Here is a 25927-nt window from a genome sequence, read left to right on the forward strand (position 1 = left end):
TGGAGTGGACAATTAGGGCTTTTTGTTTAATGGGCCCTTCATCGATGAGAAAAGAGAATTGCTTTTCAACTTGGGCAAATAACTGTTTTGCTCAGCGAATGCAAACCCCCCCTCTTTCTAATTGGAAATTGCCACCGAAGAGGTAATGACTACCTCAGGCTCTCCATGTCGTTTCTTTTTTTTTTTTTTTTTCTCATTTTCCTCACTTCAATCATTCTTTGGATGTCAGGTGAAGAACTGAATAAATTTAAAAAGAAACTGAGACGGGTAGAATTGGCTTTTTCGAGCATCTGCAATAAATAGCTGACATCAATCTCAGAAAAGCACTACATATGCTTTTTTTTTAAAAAAATTATTATTTCCCTTCCACAGGAAATACAATCCATCAAATCTCACACATGGGTAACTGTTACAGAGACACAGTTACTCTGTCAGTCAAACACACAGCATATTCCTGGAGTTTAATCACAGATGAGTTTTGTGGAACAAATCCTCATTAGCATCTCAGCTATGCTCTCTGCACACCAAGGAAATGGATTTCTGTGGCTAAATTTAAACAAATTAGTCGGAGGCAAATTCCTGTTTCTTTTATACAAAATATTCTCAAACCGGATGTTTTTTAACTCTGTTCTTGGAAATCTAAAGCTGGAAAAACATAAACATAAAGCTGTGTCTTTCAGACACTCTTCAGTCATGGTGAGTCACACAGGGAATATTTAAGGCGCTGAGATGCATTATTCAGAGGTCTTGATGCACTGACATGTTTTTGTCATTTATTTTAAGCTCCTTTACAATGTTGTGCAATTAAGAGCTAATTAAGAACTCCTGTAGATTCGTCGCATGACTGTGTTAAACGCACACGTTCGGTCAACTTAAGGCTCGTCACAACTTTGCTGGTTGTGTCTCTTTGATCATTCTCTCTCTTCGTGACTGCTGCGTATCCCCTGATAGTCTCTAATGGCGCGGCCGCGAGCGCACCGACACATTAATGCACAAACATACGCACGGATGCAGCACCTGCGTACGGCACCCGTGTGATCAGCTTATAGTCACGCAGTGGACAGCAGCAGGTCAAGCACACACGGTTTTTCCATTTCGCAGGGCGTCTTTGGAGACAGGTTTGTAATCCCGGCGATGATTAAATTATGCAATTCATAATCAGCTTTGCGAGCTTTAGAATTATGAGAGGAAAGAGGTAGACAAGGGGACGGACGGGCAAGAAAGACAGAAATGAAGGAAGTCTTTTGACGGATGGAGCTTCATTTCCTTCGATAAAGCAACAGGGAACACGGAGCTCAAACGAGTCACTCTCGTGGTGTAAATCTCTCCACAAACACAGCTGTCTACTTCAATAGAGTCGAGGACAAAAAAACCCCGCATACATATCACTGGCAATGCCATTAAAAACAAGGCGAGTTTAGCCGTGCACCACCTTTTTCAATCAGGTCTGACTGAGTTACAGACACACCCAAGGACTGCTCACTGATGCGATATAAATTATATGGATTTATTTCATGGCCTTGCTGATTTATTGATCAGCCTTATGGCAGGTACATATTCAGTCACTCGATATGATACTGCCGTCCTCACAGCAACACACTCCCAGCTTCAAGGCTCTATAAGGCAAGAAAACTCCACAAAGTCGAATTTTAATTAACTAATTAAGAGATAATTAGGCTGATGCTTATTCTGATAGCCTTTCTGGAAACAAATGCCCACATTTCTTGCTTCTCAGGCCTCTGTAAGGTTGTCAAATTTGAGTATCTACTCTTTGCACAACAAATGGCATTAGTACAATCCCCTTATGATTTGCTACTATTTAGCCCTTCAACAGAAACTTCTTTTTTGCATCAGCAGCAGCAGCTGAGAATCACATACAAGTTAGAAGAAGTTAGTTTATCATGAAAATGTTTAACCTAAGAAATGCTTTCTGGAGCTTTATTGGAGCCTAAGTGAAACTCACGGTTAACGACAGCTGCATGTAAATGTCAAAGATGTTTGTAGTGTTAAAACTGTTCACTATATTGTATGTGGTGCTGGAATGAAAAAATAATTCATGTTAAAGAACCACAATTGGAAAGAGATGCTTAACTGTTTGGGGTATTTTAATCTTCGATACCACACATAAGGTATAGTATAGGCTTTTTATTTCGGACATTTCATATCGCTGACACTTTAAGTTAATGTATGACAAAGTTTTAGGGTATTCAGATCATCCACAAAATAGACAAAATAGAAAGAAACTGTCAAAATAACAACTTTTCAGACATACAGCTCAGTGCAAGACTAAATCCAAAACAGGCACCACGAAACAGCAACACCATTTTGAGGGTGACCCAAAGAAGTGTTTTTTATGTAAGAACTTGGAGCCAAAAAGACAATGTGACTCTCACACTGTGGTAACAAGCCAAGTGCCTCATCTTTGCATGAAAACACGAGAACAGGGATGTAGAAAATGTTGTGGTCGGATTAGCTTGAAAAATCTGGCTCTAACAGAAGACCATTTGTTCCCTGAAACAAACTGGAGAGTGCAACACGGATGGGTGTCTGCAGGCAACAAAGTGAAGCATTTCGGAACCTTTCCTGCAGGTTTGAGATGCATTTTTTTGCAAAAGGAGTTGGGACTGTCGCTACAGTTTGGTGCCCTCCTCAATGCTGAGAATTACAGACAGCTTGTTATCCATCACAATACCACCAGAGAGGCATGTGATCTGTCCAGAAATTTATTCATCGGCATGACAACAGCCCCAAATCCACAGCCAGAGCCATAAACAACTGTCTTCAGTGATAAGACCATGGAGTCCTGTAACAGATGGCGTGGGCCCCCACAGAGCACCGATATCAACATCATCAAAACAGAAGCAACTGAGATGGCCTAAATACAAAGAACTGAGACTTGTTTGCCAGGAAGCTGGAACAACTGTACACAAATGTACTGAGGGGAATTGCTGCTGTTTTTAAAGAAGAGGGTTGGTCACGCCACATGTTAATTTGATTTAGCTTTCTCTTATCGCAACTGCATGAACTTCACGGCATTGTTTTGAAAGCATCCTCGCTTTAGATCATTTTTGGCCACACACCCGCCTGAGTTGCTTGCATTGAAGTCACAGAGGGGACAAGAGGCTTCCCTGTGTGCAGCCTACCAATAGGCTGCATGCGAAGTGTTTAGGAAACTCTTAAAAATTGTAGTGTCTACTGATAGTCGACATGTCAGTTGTTTAGCAAACATTGGTAAATTGTAGCGTCCACATCTGAGGTGTTTAGAAATCAAATTGTAACCATAACCTAAAAAAATACTTTGAAACTTTGATAAATTGTAGCGTCTACCTATAGTCTACATCTGAGGTATTTAGGAAACATCGATAAATGTTAGTGTTTATCGACAGCAAAAGCGTTTAGGGAATTCGGGAAATTGGACCATCTACTAATAATCTGCATGTGAGGTGTTTAGGAAACATTGGTAAATTGTAGCATCTACTGATGATGAACACGTCCGGTATTTAGCAAACATTGGTAAATTGCAGCGTCTAGACCTGAGGCGTTTAGGAAACATCTGTAAGTTGTGGCGTCTACTGATAGTCTACATCTGAAACATTTAGGAAACATCGGTAAATTGCAGTGTCTGTCGTCAGTCTACACATAAAGCGTTTACGGAACGTCCATAAATTGGACCATCTACTGATGTATGTGAGACATCTGGGCAACATCATCACATGATAGCATCCGCTGACATTTGAGGCATCTCGGAAACATTGCTAAATTGTCTGTCTGTGAGGTCGAAAAAAATAACCTGGGTTACACTCTCCCTCCCTCAACTGCATGAGTCTCTTTGTGCACATCGATTACATCCCGACACCACGAGTGAATTCTCTTTTAAGTCTGCTTTCTTTGTGTTTATGTTACCTTCGATTGTGAGGCAGTTACGTAATCGAGCATGTTTTCCTGAAGCTCAAATGAACAGCAGGGTAACGAGGCAATAGATCAAGTATTCATTGTGTGTGTGTGTGTGTGTGTGTGTGTGTGTGTGTGTGTGTGTGTGTGTGTGTGTGTGCTTTGATGTTTGAAATCACAGTGTCATGGATGAGTGTGTTTCACCCTGTGTGTAATAGATAAGGAGCGCTCCAATCAGATAACAGCTAGATGCTCTAATTAAACTCAGATGACGAGTTTGGCCGCATCGTATTTGCATCTACTCCTAGCCATGGTGTGCTGCTCCTTCCTGTGTTTCACATAGTAACGGCTCACTGAGAGGATCAATCACTGCACAATATTAGCATTTTATTCCCCCTGCATCAATAGCTGTGCTTGGCAATGCAACAATAAACCTCACTTTTCAGCAGCTGCTCCAGAGTCCATCCCGCCGGTTATTGATAGAACACATATAAAAAGCCCTAATGGTTTTAGATCAATACTTTAAGTTTGGTGGAGATGACTCACAAACATGTTTCTGAAATATTCTTGTTTCAGTCCCAATGTAGTGAGTCAGACATAAAAGAAAATGGGAGAGAGGAAGAAGCTCAAACACAGGAGATGTGAGACGGTACGTAGGCCGGCTTGTTGAAATACCAAGTAGACTCGGGCTGGAGTGTAATCTGACAAAAACTGTTAGCGAGGTCTTAAATTTAACTACTTTTTTCCTGGATGTTCTAGGTTGTTAGAAGTTATTGACTTGCAATCCCGTAACAGTCTGTGCACCAACGACTCCCACATAATATGGATTTCGGCCTACCAGCTCACCTGAATCAAATTTAGTGGAGTCTGATTTTGAAGTTTGGCATATTGGGTGAAGATTCGTTTCTAGGGACAGATTTCTCACCGCACAAAGTTTGGCCTTTTTGGAGATACCATCGCCTGTTTTTATTAAGTTCCACCTTACACAAGCTTAAGACATCGAAAAGCTCTTTCTCATGGAGACCTTGCCAAACACGGGTGTAAATAAATCGCATTGCTTTTCGGCTGCATTGGATTAACGTAGACCTTGCTTCTGCACATGCTGACTAATTGGAATGACTTCGACCAAGCGGCACTACGTCCCGCCCACCAATAGCCGTAACCTGACTGCGCCACAGTCCTGTCAGTCAACCCCCCCCCCCCCCCAAAACCCCCCCCCCCCAAAAAACAAAAAAAAACAAAAACAAAAAAAAACACAGCTTTTTAAAGCTTATTTTCTAAATAATGACAGGATTATTTTCAGACAGACGCCCAGAAAACTAATACGAAGGAGCGACGTTAGCTGGCAAAACCGAGATAACTCGTGGACAAAATTTATTGATTTAGAATTACATGAGACTAGTTGAATGGGAGTCTATGGAGGCTTTTTAGAGCCAACCTCTGGTGGCACTCGGTCGTATCGCAGCTTAAGGCACTTCCGCATCTGCCTCATTTTTCTGACTTAAGATAAAATTATGTTCAGAAATCGGGTTAGTTTGATGTTTGTCTGTGTTTCATGTACAAGCAGTTCTACAATGCAATGTTTAAACTTTCAGAGATAGAAAGTGACGGCGACTGAACAAGGTGGTATGTGCTCATCATAAACCGCTGAAGAAGCACTTAGGAGGAGATGCATCCATTTGAGTAGGAAGTTATAAATCCTGCCTGTCTACATGCTGCTGGCGTATGCCCTGATGCAACTTTGAGGGATTTAGAGCCCACGGATTGGTTGCAGTGCTAATGGAAAGCTTCATCTTCTTTTCTGCTCATACAAAAGCAGCACTGCAAAGGTCACAAGGTAAGGCCACATGCAGAGACGGTGATTGAACCTCCTCTCAGAGCTTTCCGGAAATGCCATGCAAGCGAATTAATGCCAGGGGTTTGCTGGGGACTTTAAGTTTGCTGCCACCAATCAAAAATTAAGTAGAAGTAACAAAATTTGCAAAATAAACAAGAGTTTTGCAATCTTTTCTTAACATGAATTGAAATGAAATTCCACAAGCAGCATTTCTAGTTGTTGACAACTACCTCTGACAACTGCTTGTTTGCACTCATGGACTAAATGGTCTCACTGAATCATAGCTGTCAAGTAACAGGCTCAAAGAGATGGGAGAATTTAATACACTCAAGGAGTATGAAGATCCCAACTGGCATGAGGCCAGAAGAGCTGTGTCAACCAGTCACTGGTACAAAGAAGCAAGCTGGCAAAAAGAAGAAAAATCTCTGTAGTTCTCTGCTTATTAGTGGTATTACTAGAGCCAGATTCACTGGGTGAGTCTATAGGTCTGACCACGTGCCACTGGGGATCGTATTCAGTCGTCTTAATTGCCGCAGACCTGGGGATAATTTTGAAACCTTTGAAAAAACAATCTGCGTTGTCCACCATATGAGAAATGTTATTCGCCGTAAATCTATTACCGCCACCGTCGTTGGAACTATATTTCGAAACAAATGCTTGACTTCAAAGTTATCGGCACCCTGCTGGTCGCTGATTAGTCTGCCCTTCATAGTGGCTGAGAAAACCTTAATGCGTTCAAATGGGTTAATGGGTTCGAATGGGGTCGTATTTACCGTGTACACAAGAAGAGTCCATATAAACAGCCCCCATCATGAGTTGTGACGTGTTTGCTGACGTTTACAGAAATGGCATATTTTTTTGTTGGATGTTAAGCTAATATATTGCAATTCTAGTCACGCAGAGTTTGTCTTCATAACTTATAATAGCCTACATCTGAGGAAAATGTTGAACTTTCCAATGGCCTCATCTTTTGCCTCTGTCTCTCTGCATTTCCTGCATTACGTTACCCCCTAACCCCCGGTTAGCTTGTAAAATTAAAATTGTTAGCCTCTGTTGCTTCTGGACACCATCCATATTGTCTTTGCCGAGCAACGGTGTTTTTACGGCTTAACCACTTGAACGCCAAGCATACGGTGCACACGACTTCCCCTGTTGTAACCACGAGCTCACGAGTTCCATTTAAACGCAGCTTATTACCACAACGAAAACTGAAGTTTTGAGCAATAGGTGGGCGGAGCCAGCCTGCTTTTGAAACGTGCCATAAATATAGAGCCCAAGCAATGTGGTGGCATTTGGTCGTAATGTTATAATATAATCTGCAATTGGAGCTCCGTCAAATTAGGACATAATCAGAGATAATTTCTCTCCATGTGGAATTGTTCAAATTGTAACGAATCCCTGTAACTATACTAAACAAGCTAACAGGAAGTTGTTTCTGATGCAGATACAACGCTGGAAACTGACCAACTGACAAAATAAACATGATACAAAGACAACAGAATGTCATGTACCGACCTATCATCACCCCCATAAAATATTTGTCTGCATAAAATGGCATGGCATAAAATATTGCTATATCTGTAGAGGGAAATGCTGCAACTCTCCAGTTACCTTTAAAAGAATCAACATGTATCATACGCACAAAACAAGATTACAAAACACCACTTGGGCGATATTAAATGTAGCGAGTTAAATCCACCGGTACAACCTACCTCTCACTCACTTACTTTTTATTAAAATCTTTGATTTCTTCACTGCAGGTCTTGCAGTCACTCAGTTTTTTATTTTTTATTATAGCACGATGTTGCTTTGTATTTGTTTTCGGTTTTATTGTGGATATTAAAATATCCAGAAGAAATATGGTTTTAGTGTTGTCAGAAGTGACCTTCAAAGCCATCAACAACTGTGATTTGTATAAGAATAGATTACAACAGCATATGTTGTGCAATACAGATCAGATCACATTCTTGAAGTTTGAACCTTTAGAGATTGGATCAAGAAATATCAACCATTGACTTCCCGTCCGTACTATCTACATACACAAACGATGCCATAGGTTTAGACGCCAAAAACCACATGGTTAGGTTTAGGAAAAGATCATGGTTTAGGTTAAATGTCACATGGTAAAAATGTTTAGGTACCAAAAGAGTTTAGGATAGAAATAAGTATCATTAGATAAATAATCTTACATACTTTACCCAAGTTACTTTATGTACATTGTGCAAGTTAAATAAAAAAAAGTTCTGCTTTAAGAAAAATAACAAGGAATCAGTAATCAATATAACAGTAACAATGAATTAGGGGAAAAACCTTTTGTTATATGTTGTACCTGTATCTGTCTTTTTGATTTTAACATGAGCGCTAGCGAACATTTGAAACAGTCACACACTGTGATTGCACAGATGGCAGAGGTGGCTGTTGGTGTGTCGGCTCCTCCTACTGTTTCAGCTGGCAACACCTGTTTTCAGTCAGGCTGATTGGCTCGTTCGTTGCTCTCTCTCATCGTCCCTCACTCACAGACACAGAAACAGAAAGCGACAATTGGCTACTTCATGGGACCAGTTTATGGACTAAAATATTTGAATGAAAAATGTGGCCCAACATGTCTGTTTGTTATGTTCTCTGAAGAACAATTGGGCTGCGGAGGTTATACGTGAAGAAAGACAAGACAACAAACAATGCATAATAAAACCTACATAATCCAGGAGGAGATGATACCCCGCGTACTACAAACAGACTCAAACGTGTCAATAAGTGAAAGTTTTGATTTCATTTTTTGAATGCTTCTGACTTTGAACTCCGATTCCCTTCATTTTCATGCCTTAACATTATAGCAGGTTTGAAGTTTTGAGTCACGTCTCTGAGCTTGTGAGTGGGAGTAGCAGAGGTAGGGCAACACTCAACTGTAATGGAGGATGTTTTTGTTACGTACAAACTGACCCAGACTTTGAACTCTCTCAGTAGCTGGTTCTTTTTTTCTGGCCCCTCTGTCAGGAAGGAAAAGCCATAATGTTGAACTTTATGACTGAGCTGCTTTACTCGGGAGATAGCTGAGGCAGACTGTTTAAAAGTTAGTTAAGCGAGGACGGTGATATTTATCAGCCACTGATCTGTTAATAACCCCAAAACACTGAAAGTACTCTTGAGTTGTGTAACTGGACACACAAATTTGATAATAAGATGGAGGACACAGATGGTTGTGATGCAGCTGGAGGTATTGCAGAAGTCTTGTCCCTAAAACTTCTGGCACAACATCCTAAAATGTCAATGCCTCAGCACTAATTCCATTGAATTTACAGTATAGCCTAAAATCCTTTGCAAGCCTTGTCCCAAATACAATTCATTAAGAAAAGACATGCCATAAAAAGATGAATAATGCAACTAGAAGTACTTAAAATTAAATAACAGCGAAAGATTCCTGATCAGCTCTGACGACACGCCTGATCACTTTAATAACGGCTTTATATGGAATTTAAAACATCTGATGAAGGATTATTTTAACCCTCAGTTCCATCCACCTTTCGAGCAGAAGATGGTAGCTAAGTGGATAGATAAGTACGCGCAATGCAAACAAATATACCATCTGTGCTACTTTTATTAGTTTCTTTTGGCTTTATCGACCTACAAAAACATTTTCTCAGCATATCACCTCATTAGTAAAAAAAACCACAACATCTCTACACCATGTCTGGAAATAGTATTTGTAGGAGGTAATATATAAAACAAAATGTCAAAACAGGTATTTGACAATTTTTTTTAGTAATAATGAGTTGCTTTGTGACTGTTCGTACATGGTAGATCTTTCTATTCAATGACTACAATTTAGTTTGCCACAAAAGCAGAGAAACTACAAATATATTTGGTTCTTGGCACAGATTAATCTCCAATCTTGGATAATGATGAGCTATGAAATTGAGGTCTGCTATAACTATAAATAAATACCTTCAGAAAGAATGTCAGCACTCAGAATAAGAAAACCTTTTTTTTTTTTTTTTTTTTTAAAGTAAAATCTAAAATCTTAAATACAAACTCTGGAAGTTAATGTTCATTTCATCTTTCTTAGTGGGGCAAAGTCATTTCTCATCAGAGCCTTCTGAAGCTGAAATAACTCTAATGCATAATGTAGATAAAGGCAGTTTGGTGATGTTACAAGTAAAAGCACTCATAAAATATTGGCTTTTCTTTTTGTTCATTATGCATACTGTTGTTTTCACCTTAAACCCCTGCTGTTACTGAATCAAATTTATATATTTTTCATCAAACACGATAAGAAAACTGAGATTTTTGATTTCCTGGGGTACGAAACACTGTTGATCCTACAGGAAAAGGGATTTAAAATGGACAACCGGTTCCCTCAAAATTGCTCCAATGTTTTTACAATTATAATTCACTCACCCTTTTTGAAATTCTGGCTCAGGTGTCGTGTGGCTGCCACTCGCTTCAGGCAATCAGGCTCAATTGCTGGCACCTGCTCATCTCCAATATAAGCTCAGTTCATGCGGTGTTGTGCTTCTGGTCTCGGTGCTACCTGGCTGATGTGTGTGTGGGATGCAGATGTTTAGTGGGCTAAAGCATGTTAGAGTAGTTCAGGTTTCAGTGGGGATGAAACGCAAAGTTTGTGTTCAGGGTCCTGTGCTGTACAGAGGAGTTATTTATATTCTGTTGTCCCAGGATAGCTCTGCTGCTTCTCTCTGGAAGCGTAGTTATTTAAGGGACAATGTTGCACCTCTTCAAGGCGGACCAGGCTTTCCATCTAGCTGTTGGTCCCTGTGGCAGCTTGAGAGGGAATTAGTGAAAATTGAATTTATATGGACAACATCAAGGTTTTCTTTTTTCCCACCACTGTGGCCATTTAACTTTCATGTTTTTACATCCCACAAAGAGAAAAAAATATCAAGGATACAAATACCACTGCTGGCAAGACCAAATAAGGGGTATATTTAACAATATACCTCCTAGCAGACAGCTCAAACTGCAAGAGATGAAGCCAGAGTGTATGTACTCGTAGTGTTTAATGCATCAGTTCTGGAAAAAATAAATACAAGGTTATTCTTGAAATGGACATAAGCCACTCACCAAAAACAGTTTTACATGTTTATTCACTGAACATTTCAGTCTACCTCGAGTATAGTAGATTGTATTTACCTCGATCACGTGAAAAGTCAATATGAACGGCCCCCTCATGTCGCATTCACAAAGTTGGAATTTGACATTTTCTATAAACCTTGAGTTAAAGAGATTTGACATGTTTGCTGACGTTTATGGAAATGAAAGACGTCATTGAAGTTCTTTTTTTTGTTGGATGTTAAGCTAATATTGTAATTTTAGTCATGCAGAGGTTTTCATCATAACTAAGATAACAGCCTGCGGCTGATGAAAATGTTGATCTTTCCAAACGGCCTCATCTTTTCCCTCTGCGCCTTTTTGCATTTCCTGCCTTGCGTTATCTCCCTATTAGCTCGCTAAGTTGTTAGCCTCTGTAGCTTCTAGACACCGTCCATGTTGCCGTTGCCTATCAGCAGTGTTTTTATGACTTAACCACTTAAAAGCCGAGCATACGATGCACAGGACTTCCAATGTTGTAACCACTAACTCACGAGTTCCATTTGAACACAGCATATGGATTCAGAATTGTCTGGGAACAAAACCTGCAGTTCCTCAAACGGCCAGTTGAGGTTCAAGTAAAGCCCAGGTTGCATGCATAATTAGTTGTACAGTTAAAAAAAAAATCTTGCATATTTGCTTGATCGTTTGATAAGCAATGAGCATAAGTTACTATAACTCTATGATTAAATCTAAAACTCCAATCCTGATTGAAAAACAATTATTGTATCCATGTTTTTTTTAGTTGTTTAATAATTCTCCAAATTTCTGTGTACGCAGTAATAGATATCCTCCCTATGGCAGTCCGCTAATTTATTGAATTAGCTGCTGGTGAAATGCAGGAAAAATGTGAGAATCAATGAGAAAAGGTTGGCCCAACAGAAGCCAAGTTCTAGACCCACTTGGTTTTTCATTTTTGTTTCCCAGTGTCATCGAAGCAAATATGTTTCGTGCTTTCATCGGACGTGCTGATGTTTTTTGAGTAGTTTCTTTTAATTTTGTCACACGCAGTCTAATATTTGGTCAGAACAATGTGTGTGTCTCTCTCGCCTGCTGCTTATACTTTTCTGGGAAAATGCAGCTTTGTTTCTTTTTTTTTTTCCCAGGAAATGTTTGTTGCCAGTTATTTTCAGAGCACTTTGGCTCTTTTGATGAAAAGTTTTTCCACATTGAAACTATTATAGAAACTATGCCAAGGCAATCAGGAAAAAAGGATTGCCTTCAAAAATGGAAACCAGAGTGGCATGCAGCTGAAGTGCATGATTCGGATGAGGCCGAGAGTGAATGTTGTTTACCTGTCTCGCATTAAACGAGTCGTCATCCTGATGGTTTGCATCTTTTTTTTTCTTCCCTTTTTAACTAGCGGTGAACCTTCACATTTCTCTCTTGCACTCGCACATTATGTAATCCTGTCTGCCAATTACTATTGTCACCGCTGTAGGCAAATAGAACACACTTAAAGGTAAATTATGTCTTCGTTCTTCATGCTGAGATTGCACTACTAATAGCAGCCATCTGTCTAAGAAGCCTGTGAAGTACACCGTGTGTCTGCACCACAGTCACCTCGGAGCTGTGCTGCTGTGCGGTCTGCCGTCGGTGCGCTCGCATAGGTGAAGTGCAGCAAAGGTTGATGTGAATCAAGCTGAAGTGAAGGATATATAGATAACGATTTCACCTGGGAGCTCGGATGAAGCCGGTGATGGGTGTCAGGTGCCGTGTCAGAACAGGAGTGATGTGTCAGTAAATCATGAGCAACGCTGTGGCAGCTGCAACAACATTACGTTTTGTCTTCCGGCTGTCACTGGTAGGCCTACAACATGGAGTCCAAATTTGTGTTTTTTTTTTTGGTCATTTAAACAAACTCCAAATGTGAAGTCTCCATTTTTAGAGCACAATGAAGATAATCATTGACTATTTCGTTCTTAACGTCATCTTAAACATCTTGAACATGGAGAGAGAATCAGGGTCAGAGCGAAACATCACGATCTTTTGTAATAAAGCTAATGTATAATCAATGAAAATATTGGAATGCACTTATAAATGTCTTAAGAGAAGTTATAAATAGTAACACTGTACTTTAAGATGCATATAAATGTACTTATCTGCTAAATATTACATTAGGCTTTTCCTTTTGAGTTATTGTGGGTAATGCTAAATGGCTTGAAAGTAAAGGGTTAACACTCAGTGTTTCATGTTCAAGTGGCAGAGAAAATGGCACTATTGGTTTCTATACTTGTTAAAGATTCCCATTCTTATAATTCAAAGGCATACGTGCCATTTTTGTTTTGTCTTTTTGAACAACTAGCAAGCTAGAACGGGTTATTAATTTAACTTCAACCCCAAAGCATGCGTCACAAATACGTGAAGTAAATGTCGGTCAAGTCCGCACCAAATTAGCTGGATATTTACAAGCTTAAGATGGGTAACAATTAATAAATACGTTTTGTGAATAAGAACTGTAATAATCAGTTTTGTTTTCCCCCGCACCGTACAAAGTCTCACTTGCTGCACAAATTAATGTACTTTGGAGAAATGCACACATTGAGTAGCCTTAATGAGGTTGACGCTTCCTGACGCTGCAATTCTCAACACATTTGAGAGTATTATCTAACCTCCCAGTGAAGTAAACCTGACTGGAACATGAACTGATACCTCTGGGCTATCCTTTCACTGGTACCAATCAGATGGATTACATAACCAGCGGAAGATGAGTGTGAACAATCCAGTTCCCAACTCAATACATGGGCAGGATCATCCTCATCACCAAGGATAACTATCAACCTCCACGGGGCCAAAGCACGGCACGTGTAAACGCACTCCTCTCTGCCTAAGCTGCACAATTTTGATCTTATCACAGTTCTGAAATTTCCCATATGACCTGTATCTCCATTTAAAACAAAACGGCATCCAATTCACATAGTTACACTATTAGAGGAAACAAAACCACACTTTATACTTTGTGGCAATTAAACACTAAACACAGAGTTGAGGGAAATTGAGCAGATTCCAGCCAAAGAAGCACAAGCCTTGTCATAATATCTAGGTCAGAAGAATACAATATTCTCTAGTCCACATGCACTTTCACAGCTGCGCTTTGAAAGTGAGGCAGTCGTAGTAGCAGGAGCTACTCCACCTCAATGGATTCCTTCAGCAGTGCCATATGGAAAACAAAACAAAAACAAAAGGCACAGCTCCTGTTTTCCACAATAACAGTAATCACGCTTATCACCTCCTTATCGCACAACACATGAGCACACATAAGAGGAAAAGAAACAAGCAGGAGAAAATGGACCGATGGATACAGAGAGGGAGAGACTGGGATGAGAGAAGCCGGTATTTAACACTGAAATAAAGAGGGAAACAAGATATAATGATGCAAGGAAAAGATGACAGGAAAGAAATGCACATCTCATTTTGCATTTACCTGACGGGGAATCACAGGACATGCTATCTTGCTGCTGCATCTTGAATGCTTTGCTCCAGTGTGAGCGTTTTGTGTGTGTGTATATGTGTGTGTGTGTGTGTGTCCACCAGCTGGAGAGCGAGCGAGAGAGTGATAGCGAGAGAGAGAGCGCGAGGCATCACGCCTCACTGTGTTGTGATGACGGAGTCTGTGGAGCGGCTCAGGGAGCGAGAGCAACACAACCAGGAAGAAGGTGTTGGAAGAACAAACGAGCCCCCCTTTTTTTTTTTTTTTTTTTTTTTTTTTTTTTTATTACCTCACCAAGTGTCTCCAATCTCATTCTCAATTTCTTCCCATCCTTCGTTCCCAATTGCCACCAAAGTAGATGTGTACGTCTCGCACAAAGTACATGTACTGCAGATGGAGATTTATGAGGTTACGCAGAGGCAGGGGACATGGGAGGAGCGTGAGGACGGAGGGGAGTTGTAGAGATTGAAGAAGGAGGTGCTGAGGAGAGGAAGAAAGCAATCACCTCTTAGTGTAGGCTTACTCACTCAGGCACTGAGTCATTACTCTTCCCTCCCCTCTGCGTAACCTTGCAATGCAGAACACTAAACCAATTCGAAGCTTGTGTGTACTACATCAGTGTGCGGCAGATCTAATCTGTGAATTTGCAGCTTAAATGGCATAATGCCAGTATGTCTACATGAGAACACATGAGAAATCCACAGACGCATAGTTAACTCGGCTCACTGTAATGTGATAATATACTTGTATGTGTTCATTTCAATTCAATTTTATTTATATAGCGCCAAATCACAACAGAGGTTATTTCATGGCACTCAACACGTCAAAGTCTTTACAGCAAGACTTTACCTCCAACAGAGGGAAGGAAAAATTCCCTCTTAACTGGAAGAAACCTCCGACAGAACCAGGCTCAGAGGTGGGCGGCCATCTGCCTCGACCGGTTGGGGTGAGAGGAGAGCAGAGAGGGAAAAGGACAGCATAGAGATACAAAAGAAGAACAGAAACTACGCGAGCGAGGGAACTGAATGGAGACAACAGATAATAAGCAAAAACTATGGGAGAAAAAAAAGATGATGAGGTATGAGTCAATAGAGAGTTAAAGAGTTTAAGTGCAAAATGCACATCAACTTTTATGGACAATGAAGCAGACTCCATAGGCTACTCGGTGAGATTATTCAGAGATTCTTAATAAAAGTTTCCCTTGACTGCTTGTAAAATGAATGACAGTCTTCTCTTTCACTTGATTAAAAGCCCGTAACCATTAGATGGCATCGGGTTCATCCTGTTCGTTCAATCTATGATAAATGGAGTGCACCAAGCTTCTGAAACACTGCTAATAATCAGTGCAGTGGCAAACACGCATTTCATTATGCATGTCTGGGAACTTTGGGAATACCAAGCAGCACAAACTTTTGTAAATGTCATGTGATCCAGCCAAAGCCATATCACGGCAAAATGTGAAAAATAGCCTCGCCGGTCCATTACAGCAAAAGGGGAAATAGCCACGCTTTTGCCAGTCCAGGCGTGACAGTTACACGTTTTGAAAGCGTGAAACTCTCACGTACGTAAATGTCATGTGATGCGGGCTCATGTAAATCACACGGCTCTACGCATGCAGCAGATTTAATTTTCGACCACTACAGGAAAATGTGAAAGTGTCACGCCTAGATAGGCCAAAGCGTGACCATTTCACGTTTTTCTGTAGTGGACCGGTGTGTCTATTTCACGTTTTGCTGTGATACCGGGTTGTCTCTTCTGACTGTTCTCAAGTTTTCATGTCAGTTTCTCACACTCCAATTTTTTTTTTCTATTCTTGATGCATAACCTTAATCTTTTAGAGATTATTTGTTTCCTTAATATGCACTGTAGTGGAGGGACTTGTCCTAAATCTGAGCATCTTGGGCAAAACTTAAAATTAATGTACTTCAATGAGTCCAACGTTCTCCTTCCTCATTGGCCTGCAAAAAGCCAAGTTTGCGATAAATATGGCTGCCTTTTGACAAGTGGATCTAAGTTATGTGCTGCGCTTATGAAATGTAAAAGCTCATTCTCAGCCCATTAAAAAAAAATTCCATCTTGGTCTTCGATGGGATATAATTTAATACACAATTCGTTTTTTCTTTAAAGCAAAAACTTTGGTAGAAAATAATTTTGAATGCATAATGAATTGAAAATTGAGTGCAGATCTGGGGTGCTGCATAATCATGTTTCACCTCCTCAGGAAGGAGCAGTTCCCTCCCAGCCCATTACGAAGCTGTGTGTGGCTGATGTATTCCTCCTACCTACAATGTATTCACCCTGCTCCCGTCACTTTTTCCAGAATGGGCCTCTCTAGTGCACCTGTCGTCATCAAAATTTCAAAAGCTAGTCATCCTGCACGTTTGTACCCTTTGTGCTTGTTTATGCGTATACACATTAGTATCAATGTCAGTGCTAAAAGTAATATTTCATCTTGACACCGTTTTGGGTAATTCACCATTATAGCGCATGTTTTGATTTCTGCAGATTGCACCAATGACACACTCATTCTTTTTTTTTTTTTTTTTTTACTTCCTCTGAAAATAAATTAATATTTACATTACATTTCATTTAGCTGACGCTTTTATCCAAAGCGACTTACAATACAATACAATAATATCTTTAGCTTTCATGCTATTACTTTGCAAATCGTCACTATTTATTAAGAATGCCTTAAGGGCCAAACAGTGTGGTGCAGGCCATGGCATGGATCCAGGCATCTGTCCAAAAAACAATTTGAGTTAACGTATTATATACCTAAATGCACTATATAAATGCAGTGGATATTATTACATGCCATTTTTCCCCACTGTTCTCTTTCTATATGTTATGGCCTTGAAAAGATATGAATTGATTTAACGTTTAATATTAAACACTGAAATTATTCAAAACACTTTTTATCTGCTCTCAAGCTGAGCCTGTTTTTATCCACTGTATGAGAACATGGCAGATCACTGAACAAGCGGCACAAACACAGCTGGCATTAGTGAAGACCATGTCAAAAATGAAGGGATGTAATTAGATGAAGTGTGTTCAAAATTTCTAGCCTGCATGCAGGTGATCCATAACTTGGATTTGGGGCACTGTTGGACAACACTAATGGACAACTGCTGCCAAAAAGCAACACTATGTAAGCACATAAAAAGTCAGAAGATATTGTGTTCTAATGGTTGTAAGGTCCAAAAACTAGCTCTAAAACTTGTGAAATGCAAATCAGCAGTTTGCAAATAAGTCATCAATAAAGAGTCAGGTGCCAGCAAAATGTTTTGGGTAACTTAAATTCATAAATAGCAAACCAGTGATTTAAAGATTCTTGCAGCAGAAGTCTGCAGTTGTAAATGTTAAAAAGTTGTTTAAAAATGGGTTTTTATTCCAGATGCCCTGCAGTCTGTCTTTTTAGCTAGCTGTGACAGACTGATCACTTGACCTTTTTAAAGACAGAGTAAGTTTGATGCTGCAGGAGACTTCCCCACAATCTGGCAACTCGGAAGTTATTATTGGCCTTTAAGCGATCTATAAAGCAATAGGAAATGATGTATTACACATTTTGTAAAGCCATTAGCGGAGTGGTAAAGATATCTGTACCAAAATGCTTGGTAGCCTCATCAATCTAACAGTAGTCAATATGTTTTAGAAGGAACAAAGAATTGTGTAAAAAAGAAAGAGCCAAGAAATGCTGTTACATTGAGGAGGAACGTTATATTAATGGTACATCAAAAAGAAAAAAGCTGACTACTTGGACATCATGCAGTGTGCTGGTGTGTGTTATCCTCAGTTTATTGAAATGCTCAGTGGGAGAATAATATCAGTGTCTGTTTCTTAGAGATAATTCTTAATTATCCTGTTCCTAACGCTGCATCCCATGGAGAATATAATAACACACGGGAAAAGAAAAGAGCCGGCCATATGTCACTGTGTTTACATAACTTGAATAAAACGCATTTGGAACCATGTACATGATATTTCTTTTTGTTAATTAGTCAAGGCCTAATTGGTTGAGGCAACTATTCATTAAAATAACTAATAGTGAGTGAGGGGGGTTCAGACTTATTTTGAGAAGTGAGATGTATCTGTACAGTAACCAGTGCTTGTTCTAGTATAGTACAATGATACCGATATCAAGGGACAGACACAATAATTACTTTGTGGTTTTTATCTTCAGATGAGCTCACCGTTTGAGATTGAATCTGATGTCGTAAGAAATGAATCGCAGTGGCAGTGAGTGGAGCCCCTACTCAGCCAATAAACCAATAATGATAAACTATACTGGGTGGAAAAATGAATGACGGGTTATAAGAAAAACAAAGTGGAAATAAAAACGGGCAACCTGCATGATTTTGAACATGATTCCCGCAATACCAGTAGTGTGCATGTTTATTGAAACGGCACCATCTAGTGACCGTTGGCTCAGACTGCAGGATACTGGACTTCATTTCCTGCAATATGAACTGCAATCTTTTATTTCTCATAGTGTCGTTGGTCATTAGACAGCTAATGAATCGCCAAGTTAAAAAAAAAAAAAAACAAGCACCTTCTCCTGTATGACTACGATTATTGCATAAGTACCCATCCATATAACTGCACCCACACCGAAGTACCAGATACGCCACCCGCCACACGCGCATCCTCTCCCACCACGTGGCCTCATCCCTGAACCTGACTAGAGGATTATTTTGGCCCCACAGACACAACACCGAGCTAAAACCGTGTCTGCACTTCCCTTTGTTGGGGCCTCATGCCGGAAACACTCTGCAGACTGAGGCTTAGGGCGTATTTTTGTTTAATGAGGTAAGCCTGCATGGCTGACAAGTTTTGTATAACTTGCAAATATGGCATGGCATCCCTGGCAGATTTTGTTACAATTAAACGGTATCAAAGCTCTTTTTTTTTCTTCTTTTTTATTTAACCGAATATTCAGAGGCACATTATAATATTTGTCTTTAGAGAAGCTTGTGTGCAACATCTGTAGTCATGAACAATTAAGATTTGGAAAAAGAGAGAGTCCTGATAATGAGATGATGACCTGTGTTGTTCATCAAATTAGTCTTCTTTTATTTTGAATTTAGCTGTTATGTTGCACGACTGATCAGAGGAGAGATAAATAATGCATTATCCCAGGGAGACCTGCTCTGATCAGCAGCAGTTCTTTTCTTTTTTTTTTTTTTTAGATCCAAACCAATCAATGGAAACGTTTTATAATTAGTAATTAGCACATCTGAAACTGCGGTAAAGAAAACTCATCTTAAAATAAAGAAAATGCAAATGACCTGTCAATCAAATCTTTCCTCAGTAGTTCTCTTGTGGCTTTATTTTGAGGATGTAGAAGATTCTTGTAAATGTTTAATCAGTACAGGCTTGAGCTCACCTGAAGCAGAGCAGGGTGGAAACTCACCAATATTTCCTTTACGAATAGTAAACAAGACAAACTGTTGTGTTGCTGTCTGCGTCTTTCACACCAGAGAAGGAAATGGAAAAAAAAACACATGGTTACACGTGTGTTAGTGCATCACCCTCTTCAGGCTGACAGATTATCTATCAAACTGTAGGTACACAAATCCCGATTGTCCTAAAACGAATGTCCTCAGCATAGTAAGCTAGTCATACTCTCAGTATGGCCTTGCTCAAACTGTTGCTATGGTACCTGCAGCTTTCAGGGAATGTAATAAGCACGATATAAATATTTAAGAAATAGTTAAATGTAGTGACAAATGTGTCCATGTACAGTATTTGCATTTACAGAATGATTCGATTATTACATTATTTGAATACATTTTCCATTATTTTGTACATCTCCTTGTTGGACTGCTTTACTGAGTCCTTTAATAAAGGACATACCGGCTGCTGTATTTGAATTATTAACTCTCACTTGATGCACTTTTTTTTTTTTTTCAGCTGGTCTCTGCTGTTCTGTTGTTGTCTTCTAATTCCTGTGTCTTAGGTCTGTTTTATGTAATGTTTTTAGCCACACATTTTACACGTGTTCAGGATTTTTTTGCATAATTATCTTCGCACCCAACGTAATCTCGTATGTGTAATTATACGGATATGGTCGGAATGACAAATAAATCAACATTGAACCAGCGCCCGCATCTGGGCCCAGAGGTAGCGTTGGAGCCGTTGACAAATCGATACGCGCCGATCACCTTCTCGCGACCACATTAGTGTGTTTTAAGCCGCGTCTTAAAAGTGTTTTGCCAGACTGGGTTGCAAGTAGTTTGTGTCACCTCCTGTTCTGAAATGGCAGCAAAGCAATAATTCATAATGAAATGTTTTGACAATACACGTCAGCTGAGGCGGGAAGTGCGTGATGCAGAGTGCTGATGTCTCGACAGTCTGTTATTTTCTGAATGCACCCCAAAGCATCTTGATTCTCACTCGTACGCGGCTGCTTATCACCGGCTGTGATCCAGTTTAGAGATGCTCGGTTTTTTCCCCCAATCTCTGATCTCTTTCAACATAAACACTTTTTCATGTTTACCGACAGCAAAATATACCTTGTACATGTATTTTAAAACGGACTGACTTTCACCTTTAGATTTTATAACCCGACATTGTGTTTTTTGATAGCGATGGGAGTCTTAATTGACTGAAATCTCCACGGTACATTTCCCGCTGAAAAGGCCACAGCAACAAAATGGTGTAAATGTCATGTATTAAACTTTAATTCAACGGAGCGCTTTGTGAATCCTTCGATTCAAAGCCTTCAAACGCACATGGCTCAAGTTCCCTTTGGCTTTGATTTTTTAATGATGCGTCAGTCATCTGGAATGGCTTCGTCCATCCACTTCAAGTAAGCCAGACTCCCGTCCTCCACTGCGAAACTGAGGACTTCTGGGTTTGCGTAGGGGTGGACAGACCTTGACACACAAAGAATTTCTTCATAAGTTACAGGAAAACTCATATTTCTGCACGGCTAATTGCAATCTTTTTCTTTCCTGCTTGTTGCCAGACTACCTTTTCATCTCCAGTTTTTTTTTTTTTTTTTTTAAGTGCACCTATGAGGAAAAAAATGTCTTATTGAAACACTACATAACACGACGCAGAATAACAGTGACTCAGAGAGAGCTCGTCTGCATATATTGGAGAATAAAATATGTTATATAACGAGTTGGCAGATCGATGAGTTTAATGCTTTAATCCTGAATTCACCAGTGGCAGAACAATAAGTAATATTAATGATTAAAGGTGTTTTTCATGTTCAAAATCTCTCACCTGACACTTCAAACTGTGAATGTGTGACATACGAGTACATCCACAAACTTCAGGCAATTCGATGAAAACACGAATTATCTGTCATTTTTTTCCCCCCTCATTCAAGTATCTGCTTTCAAACTGAGGCCGCTAAACCCTGTTTTGCAACTTCTAATTACTCTTACATGCAGCAAAAGCAAAACATTATGAAAAATGCTTTTTTTATGAATAAACTCTTGTAATTATTTGATGGTACTACTAGAAAAAGTGACGACATTTTTAAACATACGAGAAGTTTGAAAATAACTGCAATTAACCTTTCCAAATGTGACAGTCTAATTTACCATTTGCAAGTGATCTAAAAATAACTGATCCAAATTCAACAGTAAACCTCTTACCTTATATAATCTACGACTTGCTGGATCCTGGATGTTTTTGTTTTCACCAGCTGCAACAACGACGACAACAACAACAACAACATCTCGACTATCAGATCTTCTGCTTCAAAGTCGCCTGAGTACATGCACATCAGAAAAAAAAAAAGAATTCCTCAGCGGGCTTACCATCAGGATTTCACTTGCATCCTGGATTTCACCTTTCCAATAGTACCTGAAAGAAGTTAAGACATTAAAACTACGAGGCAAGTTTATTTATACAGCACCAATCGGACAAAAGGCGATTCTGAGTGCTTCACAGATGCAAAGAAATTCTAATATCATTTAAAAGACAATTTAAAAAAAAACCCCAAGGTTGAACTGTATGATATATGATAATACACATGTACATGAGGGACTGAAAACTACCAGCACGGCGCAGAGCATTCAAATTCTGCAAAATTCAATCTTTCCATTTTCCAAAAAAAAGAAAATACAGACATCCAACCCCACCAAACGATTTGTGTCCACTGTGATTTACAGTGTTGTTGTTGTCAAGCTGTTCCTGACAAGCTTTTTATGATGTGAAGTGCAAATCTGCCTCTGTGCTTTAAACACCGGTTGTTGTTTTTTTTTGGTGGATTGTGAAAGACGGAATGACGCCGAATAAAAGGTCATATTTAACCATAGTTCGTCGTTAATGTCAAAATGGATTTTGACATTTAAAACGAATAAAAACCTGGATTTAACTGCATCCGCACCGCAACACGAATCCAACCACAACTTTAGATTTTAGGCTACACCAAAATTTGGTTTACAGGTGTAAAACAGCCTTTTCTATTCAGTTATCTTCCCTCCTTGTTCCTTTTTTTTTTTTCTGGTTACGCATTAACAGGAAAAGCTACCTCGGGCACAGCTGCTTTAAAGGCAAACTACCGCTCAAGTTTCCAGCGATAGGAAAAATGATAAAAAAAAGCATTCGGGCGTAGCCCCGTTCACCTCGTGGTTTCCTTGGAGAGGAAAATGGGGGCAAATCATGTGTTCATCGTATTCGTGTGGCTGCGCATGCGAGGGCCATACGAACTAACTACGCCAAGTCTTTTGCGCTCGTGTTTGTGAGCCGGGGTAGAAATGCGTTTCAAGGTAGGGGTCAAGTTTAGGATTTACATTGTAACAGTCCTGGAGAGAATGTTAATGCTGGCGGCCAGCCTTCTTTCCATGATTGCCCTGGAAGAAAAAAAGAAAAGAAAAAGACAGGACGGTGAGAAGCGTTGATGCGAATGACGGGGGCAAGTGTGGAATGACGGAGGAGAAATGATACACAAGCAACCAGCTGTTTATCTATTACAGCGTGAAACTGAGCCCTTCATTATGGTGCTCATCAAGCAGGCTGAAGGAAAGAGACTCTTATGATGTAAATTCACAGAAAGACGGTAAACTTTTTTTCTTTCTTTTTTTTTTTTTTTCCTGCTGCAGCTCAGCTAATATTATATTTTATAACCACCTCTGTCGTGCCCCTTCCTCAAGCCAAGGGGTCTGAAGGAGGTGATTTCCAAATCTTGGAAACGGCACTGTGGCTACTTTCTTGTCGTGTGGTTAATAGATGGAGCTCATTTGCGTGCAGCTAAAATGCCAACAAAGGAGATGGGAATGCAAACACGGCGCTCCATACGCCACTTGTGGGTTTTGACATGATCGTGTCTCCTCTCCAGACAGAAAAGTTAAACTCATGTTGGGCAGACTGACTTCGAATTGTTTTAAAATCGCTTTGACTAATTTGCAAATCCCATCAAATGCCGAAGCCGGAGCTTTTTCGTTAACATTCAGATTAAAGGGATAGTTCAAATACTTGAGTTAGATAAGGTTGGCACCACGCTGTAGAGTAAATGTGAAGCTACTACCAGCAGCCAATTTAATTTAGCTTAGTATGAAGACGGAAAATGGCTGCTCAATACAAAGATAAGAAAATCCACAGACCAGCACCTCACTGTAGATAAATCTCAATGTAGATAAATGGATATAGATGGATAGATAATCATTCCAACAGGGGAAATTTAAATCTGTATGAAAAGGCTGAAAAATAAAATAAAAGGCCATTGTGGACCAAAAACAAGGATAACGTAATAAAATAGATAAGGTAAATAAATCATATCTTAAGATATTCCTATCAAGAAGATATAAAATATCAGTATGGTTTTATCGGAGTGTTTTTGTGATGGACTTTTCTTGGCCGGGTGCAGTGAGTTTCTGGAGTTTTGGCGTTGCCATGATGTTGCCAGGCAACCAGCAGTCTCCTTGAATCAAACCACAACTTATGTTGTGTTGCATTGTTTTTAATTTGTGCAACAACAGCTTTATAAATCAGATTTAGAGGCGCTTGCAGTTTCTGAGCTATGTTAAACCAACTGGCTGGTGGCAGCTTCATATTTGGTCAACAAACACGAACGTGTGTATTTCCCCAAATGCATAAATATTCCTTTTGAGGCGTCTTGAGTCGACGGCAACCCCACGTGAATGCAGTGACCGGTCCCTCCGGTATACCTGCCGATGTCCCTGGCTGCCTGCTCGTTGGGACTGTTGACGAGGAGGACGGAGTGGTGGCCTGGTACGTAGCTCCCCGTCAGGACCGACTGCAGCTGGACTCCGATGGAGCACAAGCCGGGGTACATGGACACGGCCAGGACCAGGAACTGGAGAGGGTCGGGAGTGTTGTCAGGGCAACGGGGCAAAGCCATCAAAGAGCTGCACATGTCACAAGTTACTTCACAGACCTTTTTAGGAGCACCTTTGTGCCATCGTCCGAGTGACGATTTGAATATGTAACTACTTGAACATTTGGATGTGTAAATGTTTCCTATGCGAATGAAGGGAAGTCATAACTGAATTCAATTATCCGTTTCCCTCTGAAGGGATTGCCATGTTGGATTGGATTCACTATTTATCCTCTTATTATTTGGCGCTGTCAGTCGCAGATAAATGAGTACTGGCCTTGGCTTGCACTGCAGTGACCAATTTACAATCTGTCCTAGTTCTCTGCGCCCGGCAGAGCATCACCAAGCCGTGACGTGGATGGACGCAAATTCAACACTTAATAATTAAAATTGCATTTACAATGACTTTGCATATCCGACGTCAAAAGCCCTCTCTTGTTAAGGACTTACTCAAGAGTTTTATGCAAACAAAACAAAAACAAACAAAAGTTCACATAATGATAAATATAGCTCACCAAGCAGGACATGAGCAGCACCGACCGAAAGACAGAGTTGTGACCAGCTTCTTTATTGCAGCGCTGGAACAGCCACTCCATCCTGTTAGCTGCAACAAATATCATTCCCAAAGTGATGCTGGAGCAAACGATACGACGGACAAACGCTGCTCCACTTCCTCCATATAAAACCCGCTCTGAGTTTCAGTTGGTGACAGTTATTGTTCCGTCATTTTTTTTCTATTTTTTTTTTATTTTTTTTATAAAAACCGTTTCAGACCCATTTAGCAGGTGTTCCGTGGGACAAACCGCGCTGCCAACTCATTACCTTTTTTCTTTTTTTTTTTGAGATAAAAGAAAGTGCACGGCGTTGAAAGGTAGTGGAGGTCGAATGGTCAAAATACAGCGATAAATCTCCGCCTCATCCGATTGGTCGCGCCGTACTTCCTGCTCCGCCGGTGACCAATAGGATTGGGAGTTCGCCTCCGCCGCCCTGCCTTCCCGTGGTGGGGGGAGGTAGGAAGGTGGTGTGTGTGTGTGTGTGGGGGGGGGGGGGGGGGGGGATGGACCTCTGGGTCATAATCGGCTTTGAAGTCTTTACCAAATAACTATGACCTCTTCACGACCGGACAGATGTATTATCTTTCACAGCTTTATGCGGCCATCATCACAAGCATACCACAATATTAAAGTAAACTAAAATAAATAAATAAATATATATATATTTAGACTTGTATCCTATTGTGCTGTTTGAGGAAGTTGCATTTCTAAAGCTGTCCTGAGCTCGGTTTTCTGCCCTACTTTTTGTCCTTTCTGTCCTCCCGCACCCTCCTCACCTGCTCGTCCTCACCTGCTCCACCAGTCTGCTCACCTGCAGC

The 25927-nt window shown here is 40.2% G+C and overlaps 2 protein-coding genes across 3 annotated transcripts in view; both read right to left on the reverse strand.

Annotated features, from left to right (window-relative positions):
* Positions 1 to 14346, reverse strand: part of LOC138209917 (disabled homolog 2-interacting protein-like) — a 164014-nt gene extending 149668 nt beyond the window's left edge. Inside the window, 1 exon segment of the mRNA XM_069168729.1 lies at positions 14256 to 14346. Coding sequence (XP_069024830.1) covers positions 14256 to 14295 — 40 coding nt within the window. The 5' untranslated portion in view covers positions 14296 to 14346.
* Positions 14347 to 20937: 6591 nt separating this feature from the next.
* Positions 20938 to 25424, reverse strand: LOC138204568 (protein CutA homolog). 2 transcript variants are annotated; one of them, XM_069159883.1, is made up of 6 exons: positions 25071 to 25424; positions 24386 to 24534; positions 23012 to 23071; positions 22034 to 22079; positions 21869 to 21918; positions 20938 to 21136 (listed from the first exon to the last, which is right to left on the reverse strand). In XM_069159883.1, exons 1-6 carry the CDS (start codon positions 25173 to 25175, stop codon positions 21034 to 21036), a joined length of 513 nt encoding a protein of 170 aa, XP_069015984.1. In that variant the 5' UTR covers positions 25176 to 25424; the 3' UTR covers positions 20938 to 21033. The 2 variants fall into 2 exon arrangements, with proteins under 2 accessions (XP_069015984.1, XP_069015993.1); XM_069159892.1 differs by lacking the exon at positions 23012 to 23071.
* Between the last annotated feature and the right edge of the window lie 503 nt (positions 25425 to 25927).

The sequence above is a fragment of the Embiotoca jacksoni genome, unplaced genomic scaffold (genome assembly GCF_022577435.1).
Source record: "Embiotoca jacksoni isolate LCO1_2020_lvr unplaced genomic scaffold, fEmbJac1.0.p SCAF_10, whole genome shotgun sequence".
In the NCBI taxonomy this organism is placed as follows: Eukaryota; Metazoa; Chordata; class Actinopteri; family Embiotocidae; genus Embiotoca; species Embiotoca jacksoni.

What these genes read in the sequence shown, in the direction of transcription:
- LOC138204568 (XM_069159883.1), bottom strand. Translation starts at nt 25,175, where the DNA reads ATGATATTTGTTGCAGCTAACAGGATGGAGTGGCTGTTCCAGCGCTGC. An exon ending in GCAGCCAGGGACATCGGCAG is followed by an intron (nt 23,072 to 24,385) that starts GTATACCGGAGG and finishes TTTTTCTTCCAG; the next exon opens with GGCAATCATGGAAAGAAGGC. An exon ending in CTCTCCAGGACTGTTACAAT is followed by an intron (nt 22,080 to 23,011) that starts GTAAATCCTAAA and finishes AACTTCTTTCAG; the next exon opens with GTACTATTGGAAAGGTGAAA.